Below are 23,214 nucleotides of genomic sequence, written 5' to 3' on the forward strand. Positions count from 1 at the left end.
GTGGCACCTTAGAGACTAACAAATTTATTAGAGCATAAGCTTTCGTGAGCTACAGCTCACTTCATCGGATGCGAGCTGTAGCTCACGAAAGCTTATGCTCTAATAAATTTGTTAGTCTCTAAGGTGCCACAAGTACTCCTTTTCTTTTTGCGAATACAGACTAACACGGCTGCTACTCTGAAACCTGTGATCTAGCTCTTAAGTGCGTGATCACTTAACCCTGAAGGCTTTTATGAGCTTACATGGAAGTTTATGAATATTGTAGACTCAGGGGTGTCTAAGAAAGATGCTAATCCCACAACATGATTTCAAAGTTCAAGGCAACATCCTCATGAAGATCCCACACTCAGTACGGGTAGATTGAGCTCCAAGAAAAAAATCAAAAGGGTGACCAAAAACACCTGGAGTGGCAAACTGCAGGATCATGAACTAAGACCTATCCTTAAGTGTTTACCTCTGGAGAAATAGCTAAATACATTATTTTGAAAATTACTCTGCACTTTATACCTTCCTTGTTATATATGTCACTCGGCTATTCTATTTCTTACGTATAGTCTATATGCTAGGTGATTTTTGTATGAAAGACACTTTTATAAATGTAAAAGTCTCTGAATTGTAAGTGATCTGAAGTCTAAAAAAGGGTTTTTTAAATGGATGTTATATTTACCTATTACAATACATAAACTAATATTAAACATGCCTCTATTACCAGGGAATAGAAAAAAGGGCCCCCAATATGTTTATTCCATGTATCATTGCTTCAATTTTATGATTTTGTCCCACTGTGTAATTAGTGCACATTTTCCCTTTCCATCCAGGACCTCAAAGTTATTTAACATCCTGTTTCAGAGACAAGGCTGATTATTGTGGATACGTAAGTCAGCTAACGAAGTGTCTGGGCTGTCTCTCTAAAGTATACCACATTTCAGAGTAGCAGCCGTGTTAGTCTGTATCCGAAAAAAGAAAAGGAGGACTTGTGACACCTTAGAGACTAACCAATGTATTTGAGCACAAGCTTAGTCGAAGGTGCCACAAGTTCTCCTTTTCTTTTTGTATATACCACATTGATATACTTTATTCTGGGTGATGTAGTCTACAAAGAGATAAAGCTCTTCGGTTTGGCCAAACACCAGTGTGGAGATCCACATGTGTATTTTCAAAGGGAAAGAAAAAGTGAAAGAGATAGCAACTAACTACATTATGAAGAATAGTGGAAAGATCTGAATAATCCATCACAAACTATTTAAGATTAAACTGCATCAAGAAACAAGAGTCTGCAAAGCTCAAAAATGCAAATGCTAAGGCAAATATATGGAGGTTACTTACTATAGCTAGAAGTTCTTCAAGAGGTGTGATCCCTATCTATATTCCACACATTTGGTACACATGCGCACTATGCGCTTGAGTCTGGAGATTTTAACAAGCAGTGGAGATTTTAACAACCACACATGCGCAGCAGATCTCCTCATGCTCCCAAGTGAGGGAGGTAAGAAGAAGTGCAAGTTGACACCCTCTCAGTTCCTCTTCTTATTGCAAATCTAATCAGATCCACAGCAGAGGGGATGGAGGTTGGGCAGTGGAATACACGTAGGGACTACACCATCTCAAAGAACCTCCAATTACAGTAAATAACCTCCACTTCAAGTGCTGGTTCCTATGTATAGTCCACAAATAGGAGATTGAGAAACAAGTATCAGAGTGGTGCTGGGTGCGAGGAAGTTGGCCAACGAAGATGCCTGTAGCACTGCAGATCCACTGTTGCATCTGCAGCAGAGGCTTGGACTAGTGCATAAATATCTAGCAAACGTGTATGGAGCTCAAGGTAGCCGCTTCTGCATATGTGCTTCATTGAGACCTCCTGTGGTGGCCTGAGCTCTCATGGAGTGGGTCGTTATACTGCCCGGAGATGGAACACAAGCTAGTCTGTAGCATTAGATCATACAGCCAGAAACCCTCTGAAAAATCTGAGAAGCTATAGCCTGACCATGGGATCTCCATGTTATCATGATGAAGAGTCTTGGAGACTTTCTGATAAACTCTGTTCTTTGCAGGTAAATGGCCAGTGCATGCCTTATGTCGAGGAACTGAAGTCTCTTCTCTTCAGGAGAAGCACAGGGTTTCGGAAAAAGGATAGGTAAGTGAATATACTGCTAAGGTGGAATTTGGAGACTACCTTGGGTAAAAATTTAGGGAGAAGGCAGAGGAAATACCTTGTGAAATACCGTAAGGGGGGGCATGTCCACCATGAGGACTGCTAGTGTGCTAATCCTCCTGGCTGAAGCAATAGCCACTAGAAACGCCCCCTATATGGATAGCGACAGGTTCCACATCCCACCTAAGTGTTCAAATGGAGGTTTAGTAAGCTTTGACAGCACAAGGTTCAGATCCTACAGTAATGTTGGTTTAGTGACTGGAGGAAAGGCCTTAATGAACCATGTCAGAGGTGGGAGGGTAAAGAGAGCGCCCATCTACTGGGTGGAGAAAGGCACTAATGGCTGGCAGGTGAACTTGTAATGAGCTGACTGCCAGAGCAGATGTGTAGGTAAAACCAGGTAATCTAGAATGATCGGGATGCCATTTTCATCACCAACTTGCCCTCCTCTAGAAAAGAGAGGAACTGGGCTCTATCCTCAGAGGAAAGTTTGTTCAGAAAGGCCACCAGCCTAGAGTAGTTACTAAAGTCATACTTAACTAGCAGGACCTGCAGTTAAGGACCTGCAGGCAATGCAATTGCAAGCTCACAGATGAGAAGACCTTTCTCCCCAAGAGGTTCAATCTTCTGGGGTGGTCCTTAGGTACTGAGACCTATTATGTTCCATCGCAGCCTGTAGGACCAGGGAGTTGGGAGCAGGAGTGGGAGAACAGGAATTTAGCTCTCTTTACAGAACTAAATAGCACTTCTCAGCCCTTTTAGGTGTCCCTTATTCTCATGGGAAGCCCTAGAGGAAGAATCTTTGGACTTGGACACCAAGGGCTCCTAAGCATGTGCTCGGAGGGGCGCTACTCATTTGGTGAGCCTTATATATGGAGTGGGCAGTCTTTCTGTCCCAGATTGGAGAGGGGCTTCATAGTCTTGTCCATTAAGTGTTTTGTAAGGTTAAGCTCATCAGCTTGGGGAATTCTGTGTGGAAACAAGCAAAAAATGCTGTACCTCACCAAAATGTGAGAGACACTCACACAGTAGGCAGTGTCAGCATTTGTTGCTGACTGAGAAGGATCTGGAGCAGGAGACACAGTTTTTCAAGCCCAGGAGCCTGGGCATAGTCACAGATTATGGGGAGGAAGTCCCTGGTTTGGGGAACTGAATAAGCTAAAGAATAACTATTTACTATCTTAGTTACAAGGTTTTCTGAAAGGCTGAAGCAAAAGAGGACACTGAATTCTGATTCAGACCATATGGCAGTAAGAGGGAACTGAGAGGGGGTTGACTCGCAGTGCTTCTTATAGCCTTGCCTGGGAGCACAAGGAGATGTGCAGGCCAATGGACACTACTAAAAATCTCCGGACTCAGGTGCATGCGTACCCCACATGTGGAATTTACACAGGAACCTGCATTTGAAGAAGTGGAGTTTTGTGTTCTAACCAGCTGGTTGCAATGACATGTGCCACACATTTAATTGCATGGTTCTCATGCAATGGGAGAAACATCCTGATGGATACAATAGTTAGCCTTTCATTGGAAAGAATTATTTTTTTTAAGAAGAGATATGGCAAATAAAAGATTAAATGTTCTGAAATTTAAATAATGTTGTTGGTTATTAGTGAAGGCAATCAGAGAACGTCACTTACCTACAATCAAGCTGTCTTAATTACAGCATAATAAATGTTGAAACAGGCACGGATATTGATTTTAAAAGATTTTTTATATAAAAATACGTGGCATTTTGCAATGGGATTGCTAAATATTCTTCCATAGACCTTTTACTTACTTTTGCTGATTATTAATCATAGTCTTCTGCCAAGCAGCTTTGTTCACACATTCCTCTGCCTCATACTTCTTTTGATCATGAAATTTAAAAAAAAAAAAGTCATTACACTTTAACTAAGCAAGTTAAAATTTGCGCTTTGTTTTTCATCTGCAAGTACCACATCAGGAACTATTTATAAAGTTACAACTGAGACACAAATCAATGCTCCCAAAGACAACAACAGAATCCAAGTCTGCTCACTCAGTGAAATCATTTCTTTTCACTTAAAGGATCTTCTAGCATCAGACACTATCATTTCAACAAGAAAAGGAGTTTACTGTCAAAAATATAAATGACTTGCAAAGATTTGTATCAATTGGTTCCATTCTTCTAAGCAGCAAAAGTTGTTTTTAATTCACATATGGCTTATTCCCAACTCAGATCATATTGTCTTAGTAATATATTAGGATATATAGTGTACATTCATAGCAACTATTCAAAAGCTTGTGTGTTACAGACAGGAGGAACCTAATGTACTCCAGTCATTATGTAAACGTACTTAAGAGGAACCTGACTCATCCTGAAGTCAATAGCGAAATTAACAATGACTCCAGTGAGAATAGGATTTCTCTCTCTCTTTTTTTTTTTTAAACAAACAATATAAAGAGTAATATATCCAAATGTTCTACTTTGCCACAGCGCAGCTGGGGCTAGATTCACAAAGAAACGTAAGTGTGGCAACACCAAGTACCCATGCCTTACTTTTAAATGCCTAGAAAAAAAATCAATGAAAATTCACAAAGCCTGAGTTTGGTGCCTAGGCTCCCTACACAATGAATTGAGGGAAATGGTGTCTCAGAATGGGAATCACAGAAGAGCCAGCATACTAGGCAGCTCCCTTAAGCTAGCCAATGGGAGATGCTGAGGGGAGGGGTGTGCACTAAGCCTCAGCACCACCAGGGCATTTGGCATTTAAGTCCTGGCTGGAAAGATGGTGCCTCTCTGTGCTTGGTATTCTCAGATGCAAATCCTCTCTTGGGGCTAGGCACCTATACCATTTTTACAAGAAGCGGGGGGGTTGGGGGGGAAGTGAGGGGAGAATGTAGTGGAATGGGGAAGGACTGCCCTCATAACTTTTAGCCCAGCGGTTAGAGTACTTACTTGGGATATGGGAGAACCCTGGTTCAATTCTTCCCTTCTGCTTCAGGGGGAGAAGGTATTTGAACAGGGACTGCCACCTTTCGGGTCATTGCCCTAACCACTGAGCTATGGGATATTCTGATGTGGGGCTCCCTCCATCTCTCCTGTTGAAGCTGTTCCGCTGTGGATAAATATTTTTAAAACACCTTTGAACTAGAGAGAATGAGGAAGCATAGACTAACTCTGTAGCTGGTGGTTAGAGCACACACCAGGAAGATGGGTCACCCAGGATACAGTCCCCCTGCTCCAGTGATTTTTTTTTTAAATATTTTGGGATTTAAAGTGGCAGTTAGGAACCTAAGTCCTCTTGTGTATCGAGCCACTTGTCTTTAATGATATTTCTGAAGAGAAAGCTATTACAATAGAGCTAACAATCATTTGTTCAAACTGAAAAGGATAGTTAATTTTGTTTAAACATGTTTATATTAAAGAGAAATGTAGTTATGAATAGTCTTTTCTAAAAAGGAAAAGGAACATGCTGATTTGTTCACTACATTTTCATTTTAGTTTGTTGATTTTTCAGAAAAATGTAAGATAGCCTCTGGTATAATCACTCACTTGGATGGTTGGAAACCCAGTTCAGTATCTCTAGGTTCCATATTTAATTATTTTGTTAAGCGAGATCATGAAAAATCAAAGTATTTGACTAGGAAGGATGGTTATTGATTATTTTTGAACTAGATTACATTAAATAGAAACTGATTACTGAAATTTTTGCAGAAAATGTTATAGGTTGCTTATAATCATAACCACCTATTGACCTGTTAAAAGAAAAGGAGGACTTGTGGCACCTTAGAGACTAAAATTTATTAGAGCATAAGCTTTCGTGAGCTACAGCTCACTTCATCGGATGCATTGAAGTGAGCTGTAGCTCACGAAAGCTTATGCTCTAATAAATTTGTTAGTCTAAGGTGCCACAAGTCCTCCTTTTCTTTTTGCGAATACAGACTAACACGGCTGCTACTCTGAAACCGGTTATTGACCTGTTAGACACTTATTTAAACACGTATTTATATTGATTGATAAATAATCTGAATATAAAAGTAGAGTTGGGAATTTGACCAAAAAAATAATTGGTCAAATTGACCTGTCAAACATAGGTCAAATGTTATCAAATAATGTCAAAAAAGGTTAAATATTTCAAAGCACTCATTTAGCAGAACAGCAACATAAAAAGAGTAAGTTTATGGTCTAAGATTTAGACTTAGACATTTATGCCTAATTACAAAAAAACCCAGTTACTTAACTGAGTTGTTTTAACTCAAAATTGCAAAGTACAGTTAAGTTCTGAAAAATGAAAGAATTATAATTTTTTTTTAGCAATGTTAGGTGAACATCTAATTGTGACATTATTCAAGACTGAACAGTTACAAAAAGAAAAAAGGAAACTCGTCTTCCCTCTCTGTGGGGGAGGATGTTTAAACACTGAACCCTCCTCTCTCCCACACACTCCCTTTGAGTTAGTTTCTGTAGGTTTGTCTAGTGAGTTTAGATTGTAAATTATTTGAGGTAGGGATCACGTCTTAAGTTGTTTAATATGCTTTGTAAATCAACATTTATACTGATGGCCTGGTATACACATACATGTACTAGAAGGTTCCAGTCAATCAAGATGCTCAGCTTTCAAATCATCTCACCTTTTCCCCAACAGGTTACATTAGCATATAGTAAAGTGAGTGATCAAGGTATCCAAATAAGCTTGCTAACAGATGGCACCATGATGCAGTCAAAAAGGTAAGCTTGCCAAGTCTAATAGAAACTGTGATCATCTTTGTGAAGTAGTTACAGTACACTACAAATTCAAGTAGTATAGTGTTAATTGCAAATAATGATGTCAAATAATGAATTCTGGTTCACTAGGAAATGTTTATTAATATTCACACACCTCTTTCATGGCTTTAAGGAAGTCTGGTTCTCGTGGAGCACTGGGAGAAATGCATTTATAGCCACAAAATTTTAATGCATTCATAAATATTCCTGATGATACTTGTTCTTCTTCAGTCAATTCATCCTTGTGATCATGCGTTAACTCATACAGATAGAGGGCTAATTTAGGTCCATGCTAGAAGATGAATTAAAAAAAAAGTATAGTTATTCTCATTTTGCTAGTAGAACACAAAGAACTTGCTATATAAATGTATATATTTTTAGCTGTTACACTCGGGCAAGTTCTCTCTACTAATGCTCATGATTCTTAAGCTATTTTGGATTTTTCCTCTTCTGATATACAAAATCCCAAATTAGATGAAGGAAAAGCTTCTCTTTGAAAGAACAGACACATTCATATAGAATCCAGGACAGAAAAACCTGCACCTCAGCCCTCTAACTTTGAGGAAAGTAATTATTGAGAGAAAGCTTGGAAGTTAAAAGTAGTGGTTGAAAGCAGGAAATATACTCAACATAGTGCCCCAGCAAAAGAACACTGCTGCTGAATTTGCTCTCTTCCCACTGCTTCTTTAGACTTTACAGGGATTTTATATCCCAGTGAGAAACCCACATATGATCTGAAATACATGCGACTTAGGGGCATTAACTATTTACTTTGTTTTCTTCTCTGCTGTAGAATAGTAAGAAGAAATCTGTGGCTCAGAGCCTCGAACACAGACACTATAGTCCAGACTTTTACTACAAAGCACTCTGAGTTTCCATGAGGCTTCAAATAGGGGTTCACTCACATAAATTTCAAGCTTGTAACTGAGATATACACTTGTTGCTTCACAGAATGTATAAACAGTGACAGTACAGCTGAAGGAATGTGTCACCTTTTGAGGAACACTGAAATGCAGTGCTCTCTAATATTACCAAAAAAAAAAGTCTGTTCAGCCATTTTTGAGTTATAAGGAGCATAACACACAGATTACGCAATCCTGCTTAAAATTTTCAGAAATTCTCAGACAAGAATTTAAGCTTACAGTACAAGTTGACACTTGATTCAAAAAAAATTACAATATACTTTAATGAGTAAAGACTGAATGCTAAAATCCAGGACATTTGCAACTAAAGTTCCATCACCAACCTAACTTTGCATCACTACCTGCAGAGTTCGAAGGCCGAAGACCTCCTTACCGATTCCAATCCACTTTCTCAGTATGGGCTACTAGCCACCACTCTCTCTCTCTCTCTCACACACACACACACACACACACACACACACACACACACACACACACACACACACACTCTCTCTCTATTGACTTTAGTAAACCCACTTACCTGTAGCACCCTTGCCTGCTACATTACACATTCAAATGTGTCTCTGCAGAAAACAAAATATAAATGTTCCTCTCTCACTGTCTATACGGCAAACATGCCTGAAATGATTCCATCTTGCCTCCTACAGAGAGAACACATGCAAGTGCACATGCCCACCTTACATGCAAAACTAGAAAGGCATATGCTAAGTAAATTCACCACATAGTTACAAGTGCATCACCTGCCCACTAATTCATCTAACCAGGATTTATTTTAATGTTATAAATCTCCCAGCACTTTCAGACATCTGCCATTAAACACAACATAGATCAACTTTGCAGGAAAAATGTTTCCTTGTCTTCCCCCCGACCAAATGTGAAATTTTTCACCCTGATTATGCCAAAGGCTCAGGAAGGACAATGTTCATCTTGGGCCAGTAACAGCTTGTACATGTAAAAATGCTAGTACTATGTTCTGCTATAGTGAATTCCAGCAGGGCTAGAAGTGAGACTTGACAACCTCTGAAACTAACTTTTTATATGCATCCACTGGAAAAAACACCTGCAAATATTTTTTAAATTTAAATCGGGATGTTTACATGCAAGGGCTTCAAAAGTTTTTATGCTTAAAAATATAGCAGTGCTTACTTGCAGAGCTGGGCTGAGACAATCTCGCATAATCTCCCGGTGGTTTGTTTCACATACTAACTCCAAAGCTTTCTTTCTTTCTTGCAATGGTTGTGCTGGAGACAAAATATGCACTAGGAGTTTTCCAAGCTGCATACGGAATGTATCCTTACAGGACCAGAGGATTCTCTTCCACTGTTGCCTAGGCGTGCTGATTCTGCTTGTACCCTAAAGCAAGAAGAGGTTTGTTTTCCCCCTCTCAGTAAACAGGGTTTCTCTGATCAGAACTTTGCATAGAGCAGTGGTCCCCAGCCTTTCTGTGGGAATTGAATATTCCAATTCCCAGAAGACTGGCAGGCGCCCGATACCCTGCTGCTGAAATGCTCCAAAACACGGCAGTGGCAAGAAGCACTGCCGCCGAGAAACAGCAACATGTCGGGGTGGCATTTCGGAGGGCGGTTCTCCGGGGGCCGTGCTCGGCGGCGGCATTGTGTCCTGTGGGCGCACGCAACTGCCCCAGCGGGCACCTTTGCACCCTCGGGCACTGCGTTGGGGTCCCCTGGGATAGAGCATACAACATAAGCTTGAAAAGAAAACTGGAACAGGAATGGATTGAGTAAATCTGGTAGAAAAATCTTAATGAGGAAACACATTAAGAAATCATTAATTTACTGGGACAGAGGTTTAAAGATGACCTTACAAAGGGAAAAAAATTTTGATATATAAAGATGACTTGAAGGTATTTATTTTTCTGTTTTTTCTGATATTAGAAATTCAGCTCTGGTTTAGGCTGGAAGACTAGGATGTTGAACTAACAAGACAATGGTGTCCCACCACCAAGAGAGTGAAAGTTGACCAACTCAGACAGGATTTTTAACCAAATTGTTTTAAAAAACCCTCATTTTTGTTAACTATAAATCACTAAATTATAAACAAACACTAGTTGCAATTTTTCATGAAGAAAGCCTTTGCTAAAGATTAACACCTTAATTGACAGTTTGGTATCTAGAGCTCACAGTAAAGATTCCTGAGACCTCTGAACGATACTCAAGCAAAAAAGTCTGAGAAGATCAGACATGGTGTTCCTGATAGTTCCAAGGTTAAAAGAGTTAATCCCTTTCAGGTCTTCCTTAAGTCATAAACGAACAGAAAATGAAAAGTCAAATTTTTATTAAATCCATTGCATGCTCACCTTGGGAACACAGTGAACCAACAGCAACATTCAGGGAAACAGTTTTTGGACACATGCTTTTTTTTTTAAATTATATATATAATTAATTTCTTCTTTCTAGATATAAAACTAAATGCTTCAAGTTTTCCACATGGACAAAAGCTACTCTCAGCCCAAATCCAATGAATATTATCTCCATATCTTGGAATTCCCCTTACTACACATCTTCTATGGCCTTGCTGAAATCTGAAGGATGGGAGCTCAGCTCTGACGGGTCTCATAAGAACTGACAGAGAAAGGTTCACTTCCTCCAGACCCCACACACCAAACAGATTTTAATTCCCGCCCCCAACCTGTGTTGTGTTTTTTTTTTGTTGTTTTTTTTTAAATGAGCACCAATTTATGCAAAGGTCAAAACTTATCCAATATCAGGATACTTTCTTTTATGCAATGGCCAAGTGACAAATTGTATTAGTATTATAAATACTTGAGATGCAACAAAAACTGAACATTTATGAATATGAACAGTCCTACAGAGAGACAGCATTTGCCACAATGGGTGCTCCTTAAGCAATAGGATGCAATACAGACATACTGTCTAGTTACTTACAATGGATACTTTGATTCCTTCAAGCATCATGTTGAACATTTCTTTCAGAAAATAATTTGTATTGCTAGGCAGTTCTTGTTGGTCCTCCTCTTCAGAGGCTTCCAGCTGGGATGTTGAAAGTCTGCATTGAATTGTGGTCTCTGGTGTACCCAATACATCAAGGCAATCTTCAGTAGGTTCTTAAATTTTAAGAAGCACAAACAGATCAATAAAAACAAAGGAATCCTTGTGGCACCTTAGAGACGAAAATTTATTTGGGCATAAGTTTTTGTGGGGTGTAACCCACTTCATCAGATGCATGGAATGGAAAATACAATAGGCAGGTATAAAAATACAGCATATGAAAAGATGGGAGTTGCCTTACCAAGTGGGAGGTCAGTGCTAACGAGACCAATTCAATCAGAATGGAAGTGGCCTATTCCCAACAGTAGACAAGAAGGGGTGAGGATCAACAGAGGGAAAATTATTTTTTATAGTGACCCAGCCATTCCCAATCTTTATTCAGGCCTAATTTGATGGTGTCAAGTTTGCAAATTAATTCCAGTTCTGCAGTTTCTCACTGGAGTCTGTTTTTGAAGGTGTTTTTTGGGAAGAATGGCCACTTTTAAGTCTGTTATTGAGCGTCTAGGGAGACTGAAGTGCTCTCCTACTGGTTTTTGAATGTTACAATTCTTCATGTCTGATTGGTGACCATTTATTCTTTTGCATAGAGACTGTCCGGTTTGGCCAATGTACATTGCAGAGGGGCATTGCTGGCACATAATGGCATATATCACATTGGTAGATGTGCAGGTGAATGAGCCCCTGATGGTGTGGCTGATGTGGTTAGGTCCTATGATAGGATCTTTTGAATAGATATGCGGACAGAGTTGACAGATCAATGGCATCTCAGATCATGCTAAGTAGTAATAGTCAAATATTCACTGAACTACACTGTGAATATAGAAACAGTTAATCTAGACACTGTTAAACCAAATTAAAAATTAGAGTTAATCATTTAAAGACTCGATTCTGCAACTATTCCACATGCAGAACTCCCATACATTTCAAGTCCCACAAACAGCAAAAGAGGCCCCTAAAAAACAAGATTCTCATTAAAAATTCAACCAATTCACGGAAATGGTGCAAACATAAAGGTGATTAACTTTAGTAAATGGAAAGGTTCTAACAAGCCGTATGGACACTGAAGCCACGTACACTAGATTTCTATTGCATATAAAAAGTTTCCTTAAATATGCTTCATCCTACTATTTTTGCATGCAATTTTATGCACCACAGAAGACAGTACAGCCCAATCTGCTAATGGGCCAAGTCCTGGCAGGTGAGAACAAGGCTGTGTCACTTCCCCTGAAAAACCCAGTACTCTGTGGATTGGGGGGTAGGTGGTCCTGTGTCCCAAGAACCTCTGGATGCCAAAGTTTGTAGTTAAAAAAAAAGAGGTCACTCAAAGACAGGTTTCAGACGTCTTGAGACCAACTCCTCCAGACAGAGGATAGGGGGACACTTGGTGTATTATATGTCCAATAGGAGTCCAGCACATGGCTGTAGGAACATAGGGAAATGGGGAAGGACAGTCATACAGAATTTCCACAGATCCATAGTCTACAGGGAAAACCTCAGAGTTGGCAGGTCTGGGTGCATGTGGAACGGATGGATATGGCGTTGGGAAGATAGGTGTGGAGAACGAGTAGCTATATGTATGCAAAGGGAGTGTACATGCCTACAGATCTAGAATTGGAAAAGGAGTAGGTGTGGAGTGAAAATCTGTATGTAAAGACTACAAATTGAGTGAAAGTGGTGGTGGAACAAATGCATGAAGTGGAGTGGGTGAGAGATGTGCAATAGGTCTGTGCAAATTTATAAAAATTAGGCAAGTTATTTTTAAAAACTGCAGGTATTGTCAGGTATGCAATATTACAGAAGAGTTCTAAACTTGACCTACATTTCTGTATCTAATAATCTCAAAGGTGAGAAGCAAACTAGGAAAGTTCCTCCTTGCCTTAGACTTAAATCAGAATTAGATATTGGTCACATGAACTGGTCCAGTTCAATGAAATAAAAATTATATCCAATCTGTCAAGTATTTAATACAAGAAGCAGAGACTAAGCTCCAGTGGCGAGGATGAATTTTAAAATACAAAAAAACAAAACCATTAATCCAAATTCTGAGAGTCATAACCCCAAATAAACTCCGCTCCCTTCATACCCACAACATATTAAGAACATTAATACATTTTTGATGTAAAAAAACACTGGCATTGTAAGGCAACAATAAATATAAAAAAATCCTTTGTCCAGCTATGCTGGAAGGAGGACAGGAGATACTGGATATGGTTTAATTAGGCAACAGCTTTGGTCTTATATGCTTGGGAGGACCTGGCAGATAGATAAAAGTGCATAGTGCAGGTAAGTTGCTTAATCATTTCAATAATTTTCGTGGGGGTGGAGGGATGGGGGGGAAAAAGGGCGAAGGCCTTCCGTCTGCCTTCCCGCTTAACCATCCTGGTCCCCAGCCAATGCACTGCTGGGACCTCAACATTCCCACCTCCCTCAAATGAGGATTAAGAGGGGCCTATAAAGGAGAGGGAGATTGGCTTCATGCCATACAAGACATAGGAGCCCCAAATCCCCCTTCCTACATTTCCACTCCTTTAAAGGATACCTCCTTTAAATCCTTTACCAATCCATTTTATCTGATCACTGCATCCCCTCCCTATGGAGTACCTACACTGGACATCCACTCCGTGTTGCATAATAAGTTGCATAACTCCCATTTCATATTCATCCCAACTAAGCTCCCTCTCCCCCTGCAAACCCACCGCGGGGAAGGCAAAAAAACCCCACTTTGCCTTGGTCAATCTAGCGGGGGAGGGAAAATTCCTTCCCAGACCTCCCAAAAAAGTAGCAACTAGCGCAGCAGATCCTGACAAAACCCAGTATTTCACCACTTCCATGGGTGGAAGGTGGGTACTGCTCCACCTGGTCCAGGTCAAAGAGGGCTTTTCCTGCACCAACATGGACCTATATAGTCCCTGCCATCTCGGTCACCTGGGGGAGGGAAGAGTCAGCATTCCCACACTGACATGGACTGCAGTGCAGCAGAAAGTCTCTCCCTTACTTTCTAGCCCTTAAAGGGGCACACACCTTTTCCAACAAGCTGGACAGCAGTCCCCACCACTTAATGGGCAGTGAGATCATTATAAGCATAGTTACCGTATATTTTTCCCCCCCTCTTCCTACCTTGATAAATGAACCTGTTAACTGCTAGAACAGTGAGTCTCTGTAACCTCTGTATAAACTCAGTCTCAGTGGCTCGAATAGGATTCTCTTGGCTCATTCTCTGCTGCATCATCATGTTAAGTTCATCACTTGCTACTAAACGCATTTTCATCACTAGTGTGTCAGACTGAGCAAGAGAAAATTTCCTGGAACCTTTAAGTATAGAGAAATATATCAATAGCATCCTCGTGAATAGATTAAATATCACATTTGTAACTTAATTGCATGCACCAATAGCTCTCATCTAGGAAAGAAAATTGGTTGTGGTTATGAGGGAAAATATTTGAAATATATTTCTTTAAAAAGAAACAAGGAATGTCCACGTTCTTCTTTAAATTTGGAAAAGTGTGACTGTTATACATTTCAAGTGGAAAAACTTACATGTAACAGCATTGAAGTTTTTAGAGATTTGATGAAAAACTCATCTTAAACTATAGCACATTACCTGTTCAACTGTTGAATTTTCTTTAGCATTTCCAAAATAATTTCTCAGAAATATTCACTGTACAAAACAGCTTCTGAACACTCTTTCACTTCCCTACTTCTGTAATGTTACCACATTACTGCTGTTATTGAAAAGTTAATTGTTCTTATACTAACATGCTTATAGAAGGTAGGTTTTAAGCAATGTGAACTAAGATCAGTGAAGTTAACAGCTCTGAAAGGTGAACATATTTTCATATTGATCTATCAAAAGTTACTTTGATAGATACATCTATTTCATATCTAATCCTGCAAAACATTTCCTGAGAAATGTTTTTGCAGAATGAATTGGTAAGCATGACCACCACTATTGCACCTGCTTCTGTAGGGAACTATATGAAGGGGATCCAGTAAGGGACTGGAGGGGCAGCTCCTCATTTAACAGACTGAAGAAGGGGGGCATCAGAAGTTGACTGCAGGAATAGAAGTGTTGTTTTGGTAGACGAGGAATAATGGAATCTTTCATTGCAATTGAACCTTTGTTTTAAACAATTAACAGAACACACATCAGTTTTTTATGTAATAGTCTTCAGTGAAATCTTAAATGCAGCTGAATATAAATGACCTAAATGATTCACAAATTATTATAGTCTGAACTAGTAGTGCTACCTTGAGTTAAGGTTGCATAACACTTTCCATTATAGCATTTACTTGCTTATAAAACTAAATGGTTCAAACTGAAATTATGCATGCCAGGTATCTACCTCAAGCAGATTTTTGTTGTTGTTGTTGTTGAAAGTTTCAGTTAAAACAGTTCAGCTGTTTTTAAGAATGAGATTAAAGAAAACTTTAACATGAGAAAAACAAAGTACACTCTTTCAGAAGCTCTTGTACCTACATGCTTTGGAGCAGGATCTTAACTTAAAAATCTGCCCTAATTTATCATCCCCCTCTAGTAGCTGGTCCACATAGTAGTAGTGAGTTCTCCTCCTCTATCAGTTACTCTGTTAGCTTAAGTTGTAGACTGGATTTAAAGCTCAGAACCCTGTTCATGACCCAAGTTGGGGGATCCATCTGATACTACATGACAATTGTTTTTCAGGGTTTGTCTGTCTGACTATTAGGAAATTATATACAAATACTGTACAAAAAAGAATGTAAGGTTGCAAAGGCACATGCTCAAGTTAAGAAATGCCAGAATTAAAGTTGCCTTTGGGCATATGCATTATGACGCAGTCTTTAATTATATGATCACATAACCCTGCGGAAAAAAGTAGTATGTGATCATGTAATTAAAGACTATCAAAATGCAAGGAGGACAAATTATATAGGAAACCTTAATTCTGGCATTTACTAAATTCACCGTGTGACTTTGTAATCTTAATGTTATTTTAACATAAGGTGTGTACGTGGGGGGAGGGGTTATATACATATGTTTGTTAACTCATTTCAAATCCAAGTTGAATTGGCTTCTGGAGTCTTCAGGGATGGTACAGTGTTAGGTGAAGGAGAAATTATTGCTACGCTCCCTTCTTCCAACATATAAAGCAACACTTATTCTGCACACCTACTGAATGCAAAATTCATACAAAAGTTATACTGTTCACCTTACATACAACACAGAAAACTTGGATCATCATTTTTTCCACAGGTGGATTTGCACTAGACTTCCACAGGAGGTTCGCTCACTTCTGCTGCGGTGTATTCTGCTAAATTTAAATGATGCATATTTAATATACTACGTATACTAAATATAGCAGTACATTGTTTGAGGAAATGGTCATGTAGTACCAAAAGTAAAGTTGCAGGGAACTCATCAACTCAAGTCCACACATATACACTTTTACAACCTCTGTCTCATTAAATGCCAGAGTAGAAAAATATGACTGGCTCCATCACATAAAAAGGGCAGGAGAAGCAATAAAATTCTCTTAATACAACATATTATAAAATTTATCACTCACCAGCAATGCTTTTACGTTTTTGAAACATTGCGTTATGATGGGTAGCAGGTAAACGTAAAGAGTTAGCCAGATCCTGTGAGTCTCGGTTTGCTGTAGCTTTTATTAATTCAATCGCTGCCTGAAGAACTCTGAATTGCAGAGCAATTGCCATGTCTATAAATGAGAGGCAACAAAGAACATATGACATTTTCCTCAAGGTAGTTTACATAAATAAATATCCAAAATGTTAGCATGTTTCTTATTTTCATTTTATCCTTTACATATATTTCTGTAACACCAAAATAATAGAATTTAACACATTACAAAACTTTTGAAAACGCATTTCAACATTGGTTTCTAAAAGAGGTGACAAGCATTTTTTTGAGACGTTGATGGAAATTAAAAAGGGCCAGATATATTTAAGTTTCAGAATTACACACTTCCAAGAAAGTCACTGCAAAACCACCCCAATATTAGATGCACATCACAGTATCAGTTACAAAGCAAAGACTCCCCCTGCCTTGGGAAAAAACAGCCACCAAATTTTAATGTCTTCATATTTTTATTTATTAAAAGATATAAATGGAAATAAGTATTGTATGGAATCTCTGAATATTGTCACTATTTTCAAAATACTCCAAATATTCCATTCTAGACCTTTTACCTCAGATGCCCAGGCAGAACTCCAGTTACTGGTACATATTTATAACCCACAGACTAGGACAGTAATTAAGCCATTATTGTACGAGGGTCACTTACAGGAAAATAAGGTACACAACCAGGTACCCCCCTCAACAATAAAAATTAGCTCTTTTTGTCATAGAAATATCCTCTCTGAAATCTATGAGAAAGTTAGCAGTTCCATGGGATTTAAAAATGTAAGTGAAAGCTTATGACTTACTTTGTGTCTTCTCATTTTTATTATTTTGAAGATGTCCCAGTAGTATAATGAGGTCCTCAATAACACGAAAATACTGAGAACCTGAGGAACTGCAGGCATGAATTGTGACTGCTACTAGTAATTGTTTTATATCACACACAAGTAACTTGTAGTCATTCAAAGGAATGCTGTAAACAAAGTCAGTTATAATTACTACAAATAGTGCCATTTTAATTCTGATTGTTTCATATGAATACAAAAAACTAACAGTACTTGGTATAGTTAGTACAAGGAAAAGCAATTTACAGATAATGTTACAAAATCCAAACACTGCCACACTAAATCTGATACTGCTGAAGACGGGAAACAAACTGTGTTAACACAAAGACAACATTAGCTATGTTTTCATTCAGAAAAAGTGGACACCCAAAAATCTTTGCAAGAGATTCCAGTGTTAAGAATGAAGTTCCATACAACTGTCTTGAAAGCAAATGACTTTTACATTAAGTGAAGAACAAATCTGAATTATAAATTTCTCAAATTACTGAACTTTAAAACACTACCATTCTCTCCAGTTTTGCAACCACAAATTAGTTTTACTGATCAAAAGTGAGTATTTGTTCTGCGCCCTACTAACTGAACACATGAGCAAACAGTTTTACTTTCTCCTGAGTTTAGATTTCAAAAAGAAAGTGTGTAAAATATTTTTAAACATCAGGGTTTTTTTTTGAGTAAACTTAGTGCATTACAAGATCATGAACAGTGCAGCTATTCTTTGGATGGGAGACTATTCTTATGTAAACTGCATCTCTCCCCCAGTCTAGTTGCTCCTGCAGGTCAGCCACTGGTCACATTTTTAGTAGAATGCTATTGTTTCTTGTGCATGATTGATGTTTAGTTGTTTGCATATAGTGAGACTTACATCTGGGTTTCCCAACCTGGGAATCATGGCCTGAGACAAAGAAAACAACTGACTTTCAGTTCTTTAGTCCCATTTCTGTCTTTCACTGAAGGACATTGCTCATTTAAGTCTCAAAGTTTCGTATGTTCTACACAAATTTAATGACTCCCTTAATTTAATTGTTGAACATCATTTACATCAAAAGTAAAGAACTATGACTATAAGTCCTTTATACTGAAGAAATCAATCAATTTTTTATTTCCTACATTAATAATTTTGTTTTGTCCCCCTTATTTTTGGTCTTTGTTACTAACTGCATCCCACATTTGAGCCTTGGTAAGTTGAAAGATATGCTTTTAGCAGCAGCCTCCTTGCCAACATTGGCCACTACCTCCCAGCAGCTAGGATTCTTCTCTGCTGTAAAACTCAGTTGGCTCCCTGCCTACGTCATGCTCTCAGCATGCACAGCATAGCAGACGTAACAGCCAGCTGGGCAGGGAAGGGAATGGGATGAGCCGCAGAGCAGCCAGTTAAGCCAAATTCCTTCTCTACTCTACAATAAGTCAGATCCAATATGGAGAAAATGAGAGAGGCCCAGAGGATTCTTGAACATTTTCCCTCCTTCCAGTTTTGCATTCGAACTGTCCAATTTTTAAATGTTCAAACATTGATTCATTTCAAAATAGAAAAATTTCAAATACAAAGACTCCCAAAAACTCTCAGACACTACCACAACTTGTACATTTGTTTTACTGGAAGGTATATAAAATCTTGAATGGCGTGGAAAATTAATAAGGAAAAATTATTGACTTGTTCCCATAATATAAGAACTAGGGGGCACTAAGTGAAATTAATGGGCAGCAGGTTTAAAACAAATAAAAGGAAGTTCTTCTTCACACAGCACACAGTCAACCTGTGAAACTCCTTGCCTGAGGAGGTTGTGAAGGCTAGGACTATAACAGGATTTAAAAGAGAACTAGATAAATTCATGGAGGTTAAGTCCATTAATGGCTATTAGCCGGGATGGGTAAGGAATGGTGTCCCTAGTCTCCGTTTGTCAAAGGGTGGAGATGGATGGCAGGAGAGAGATTACTTGATCATTACCTGTTAGGTTCACTCCTTCTGGGGCACCTAGCATTGGCCACCGTCGGCAGACAGGATACTGGGCTGGATGGACCTTTAGTCTGACCCAGTATGGCCATTCTTATGATCTTAGATTAGGTATTTAACTCATTTAATCCAACAAATTTGTTAGTTAGCTACAATTTACAGATGAATTGCACAATGGAAATGTTAGACAAAAAATACACAGTGAAAGTTAACGTGGTTTTAAGTACCACCATGATGAATGAGACAGATTTTAAAACTAAAATTTACTTTAAAGACTAAAAGTAACATTATCCATTGAGCCAAATGTACAACTATTGCTCACCAGGAGACAACTGCTGTGGGTACAAATTAAAGTACAATATCTAATTTCTTCAACTGAATTTAAGACTGCAAAATGTCTGTTACAAAAATGTATGACTAAGTTAACTGAAAAAACAAGTGATTTAGAGCTGTAATAATCGATACTTTGTACTAGACTTCTGTACAAAAAGTCAATTCTCTACTATTAATTATATCAAAATTAATGTCATAAAAGATTCCATAAAATCTGCAAGTTACGGTCTGATAAAGCAATTATGCACATGCTTAAATTTAAACGGTGTGAATAATGCCACCCCTATTCAACAAGGCACTTAGGCATATGCCTAAATCCCACTCAGTCAATGGAATTTAAACACTTGCTCCCTCCCGCCAAAATTAATAAGAGTCATTGCCATGGTAACTGGACAAAACACTTTTTGCTAGGTAAGTTTTCAAAAAAAGTGCTTGAAAAATGTGGTAACTAATGAAAAACTGAAATTTCTTGCTTTAACAAGTTCTCAAAAGGACCAAGGAAATTTTACAACAGTTTCCAAAATTAGACCCACACACACAAAGATATGAGACATTTCTTCTAAAAAGAGAAAGAAAAAAGAAAGAAAAAAAAGATGAGTACACACAGAGCTATCAGAAAGAAGTGTCTCTTAAGCATAAGTAAAGCGAGGCATTAAATACACTGGGCCTGATTCTCATTTTCATTTCAGAATCATGCCCAATTTGTTGTGTAGTTTAAACCGGACATTAAAAAAAATTAGAAGCATATATATGCTTAAAATAATTAGTGTAAACTTGTAAATTATTTTGAGTGAATCTGAAATATTCAGGTAATGCAACACTTACTTTGTTTCTAGACCATTAAGGGCTGCTAAAGTATTACACAGCACATATAGCAAACCATTATCAAGCAGCATGTCTGCCATTTTAGAGCATGAATTTATGATTTGTAGCAGAAGGCAGAAGGAATTATGCAGCAGTACGTTGTCATAGAGAGAATTCTCTACAAGTCCCAGAACAGGAATGACACACCATTTTTGAAAAAGTCCAGCATTTTTTACATCTTCCATGTCAAATCTATTAAAATAGAAACAAAAACAGGAATTCATCATCTGTCTGTAAAATAATCATCACCGTATACACAACTGAATTTTCTAGATTATGAATACTAAGGAGAGTCTATGCTAACTTATGTACTGGCCAGGGGATGGGAGTGATTTCCATGGCATCTCATTTCATGTCAGTGGCAATGCTTATTTAATCTGTTAATGGTAATAAGAATTACAAAAATGCTTGCAAGGCTTACAGGGAAATGAGACCCCTAAAAGAGATATTAATGTAGTTTTCGTAAACTACAAATAGGTTTACACTACACATTTCATAAACAAACATCTGACTGTCAGCTTTTACTAAAAGCCAGTGGCACAAAAGTTTTCTTGTGACTCATTCTATTTCTCGTAATAAAATATTGCAACTGGCAGTGTCACTGTCATGAAATAACGTATGGGTTTGCTGCAATAAAATAATCTACTGTTCAAGAGGAGGCTTTGATATACTATATTCATTACTGCTGAAACTAATTAAAATCAAGGATGAATACCTTTTGTTCATTTCAACTCCAGAAGCCATAAACAGAACTACAGTCCTTGCATTAGGACTTTCTATCACATAATGGAAAAGGAATTAAGAATATATCATTATACCACTCTATTACTAATATACTCTGAAGCAAGCATCATAGCAGATTCCTAAAAGGCTAAGTCTCATCCCCATCCACCTTAGTCCTTTCTGAGGAGATATCTGCTTTCCTTCACGGGGCTGGTATGACATCTGGCAGGTTCAAAGCTTCCTATTAGCATGAGTAACCACCTTCTGGTATATGTAGGAAATAATCTGTGGGTACTGATCTTGCACTATAGTAGGCAACTGAAGCAAGAGCTTTTTCCTGATTGGGCAGATTGTGGGCCTTTGGCTATATCTGGATGTTGACTCTCCATTCTGTATTGTTAGATCCCTGAAGTGTTAAACAGAAGGGTCTGACTAGCCATATATTCAGAGAAAAAATTACTTTCCACCGCTTTGGCAGAATGACCTGCTTAAAGTGAGATCTTCTCTTTCCTAAATCCTTCTGTGGGATTCCTCCCCTTTGTGGTACAAGAATGTAGTACAATTTATGGAAATGACACTAAAGGAAACTGAGATTTTGATTTAGTTGCAGATTATGGTAGCAGTTGGCACAGAATTTTTTTTCTAGCTAGTTGTCACAATTTTGTAGGTGGGGTCTACGGTGGTGACTGAGTTATTAATATTGCCCAGCGTCTCATACGGGCTCTGACTGGAGAATGGCAAGGGCAAAACAGACTATGGTAAGTTCAAAGGATGTAGAGAGGCCTCAATTTTGAAGATATGGGGCTCCCTCTCCTCATGAAAGGTCAAGTGAAAGTACACCACGTTCTGGTTGTTCAGTGGGCATGGATGTGCCATTTAGATGCAGTGACCTAGTCTGCATGAGGATTGCAGAGTAATGTAATTAAGGAAAAACAGAGAAACTGAGTTTTTAGAGTTCCAATAAACTTGCAATCAGAAACATTTTTGGTGAGGAACAGTTTATAAGGCTGTCTGCTGTTGAAAACATGGTGGGACTTGTCTGCTGATGGCAAGGATATAATTGCATTTAACTCAGTATCGTTGCTTGAACTAAAACAGTGCATCTTCTGAATGCTGAAGAAAAGCAATACTTACTCTTCATCAAGACCAACAGATCGACCAATGAGCATTTCCAAAAAGCACTCCAAAAGTTCCTGAGTTCCTTGGTGAAGATACAACTGGTTGGCTAACAAGGAGAAGCCACGATTCTTTAAGAATTTTTCCTTTTGTTCCCTGGTTGCTCTGTTGAAATATGCATCCAACAACTAGAAAGAAATGCACAATTTTGATTCAAGATTAAATATTTTTATGTATCATTTCCTCAGAAGTTTAAATATTCTTGTTTGCAACATGTTCCATTCAGAAAGGAAGAGTTAAAATGCTTTAAAATTTTTCAGATTCCAAAGTGACAAATTCTTTCCTTTGTGTTTGAAATTTCCATTGACCTCAATCCATCCAAGAGAAGAATATTATATATAAAAAACATCTAGAATTATGGAATCATAGGACTGGAAGGGATCTCGAGAGGTCATCTAGTCTAGTCCCCTGCAGTCATGGCAGGACTGAGTATTATCTATCTAGACTATCCCTGACAGGTGTTTGTCTAACTGCTAATGATGGAGATTCCACAACCTTCCTAGACAATTTATTCCAGTGCTTAACCACCCTGACAGTTACGAAGTTTTTCCTAATGTCCAACCTAAACTTCCTTTGCTGCAATTGAAGCCCATGGCTTCTTGTCCTATCCTCAGAGGTTAAGAAGAACAATTCTTCTTCCTCCTCCTTGTAACAACCTTTTACGTACTTGAAACTGTTATGTCCCCTCTCATTCTTCTCTTTGGGTTAAACAAACCCAATTGTTTCAGTCTTCCCTCATAGGTTATATTTTATTTTTTTATATATTACACCTAGAATAAGAATTGTTTATTTATATGAAAAATTGAACAAAAAAAGATTAAAAATCTATTTTACGTTTTATCTAAATTGTTACTGATTGCTGACTTAAGTGGTTT

The 23,214-nt window shown here is 38.3% G+C and overlaps 1 protein-coding gene across 3 annotated transcripts in view; it reads right to left on the reverse strand.

Annotated features, from left to right (window-relative positions):
* LYST (lysosomal trafficking regulator) overlaps positions 1–23,214 on the reverse strand; it is a 169,502-nt gene that overhangs the window by 53,092 nt on the left and 93,196 nt on the right. For 2 of the 3 annotated variants that reach the window (XM_038394616.2, XM_038394618.2), the window contains exons 25-33: positions 22,298–22,467; positions 20,402–20,632; positions 17,254–17,420; positions 16,374–16,526; positions 13,948–14,139; positions 10,708–10,886; positions 8,948–9,154; positions 6,994–7,170; positions 3,930–3,997 (exon numbers count right to left, since the gene is read on the reverse strand). In XM_038394616.2, the coding sequence (XP_038250544.1) occupies positions 3,930–3,997; positions 6,994–7,170; positions 8,948–9,154; positions 10,708–10,886; positions 13,948–14,139; positions 16,374–16,526; positions 17,254–17,420; positions 20,402–20,632; positions 22,298–22,467 (1,544 nt within the window). The remainder of the gene's footprint in view (positions 1–3,929; positions 3,998–6,993; positions 7,171–8,947; positions 9,155–10,707; positions 10,887–13,947; positions 14,140–16,373; positions 16,527–17,253; positions 17,421–20,401; positions 20,633–22,297; positions 22,468–23,214) is intronic. The other variant, XM_043511408.1, reaches the window with a different exon arrangement.

This window comes from Dermochelys coriacea, chromosome 3, assembly GCF_009764565.3.
Source record: "Dermochelys coriacea isolate rDerCor1 chromosome 3, rDerCor1.pri.v4, whole genome shotgun sequence".
Lineage (NCBI taxonomy): Eukaryota > Metazoa > Chordata > Testudines > Dermochelyidae > Dermochelys > Dermochelys coriacea.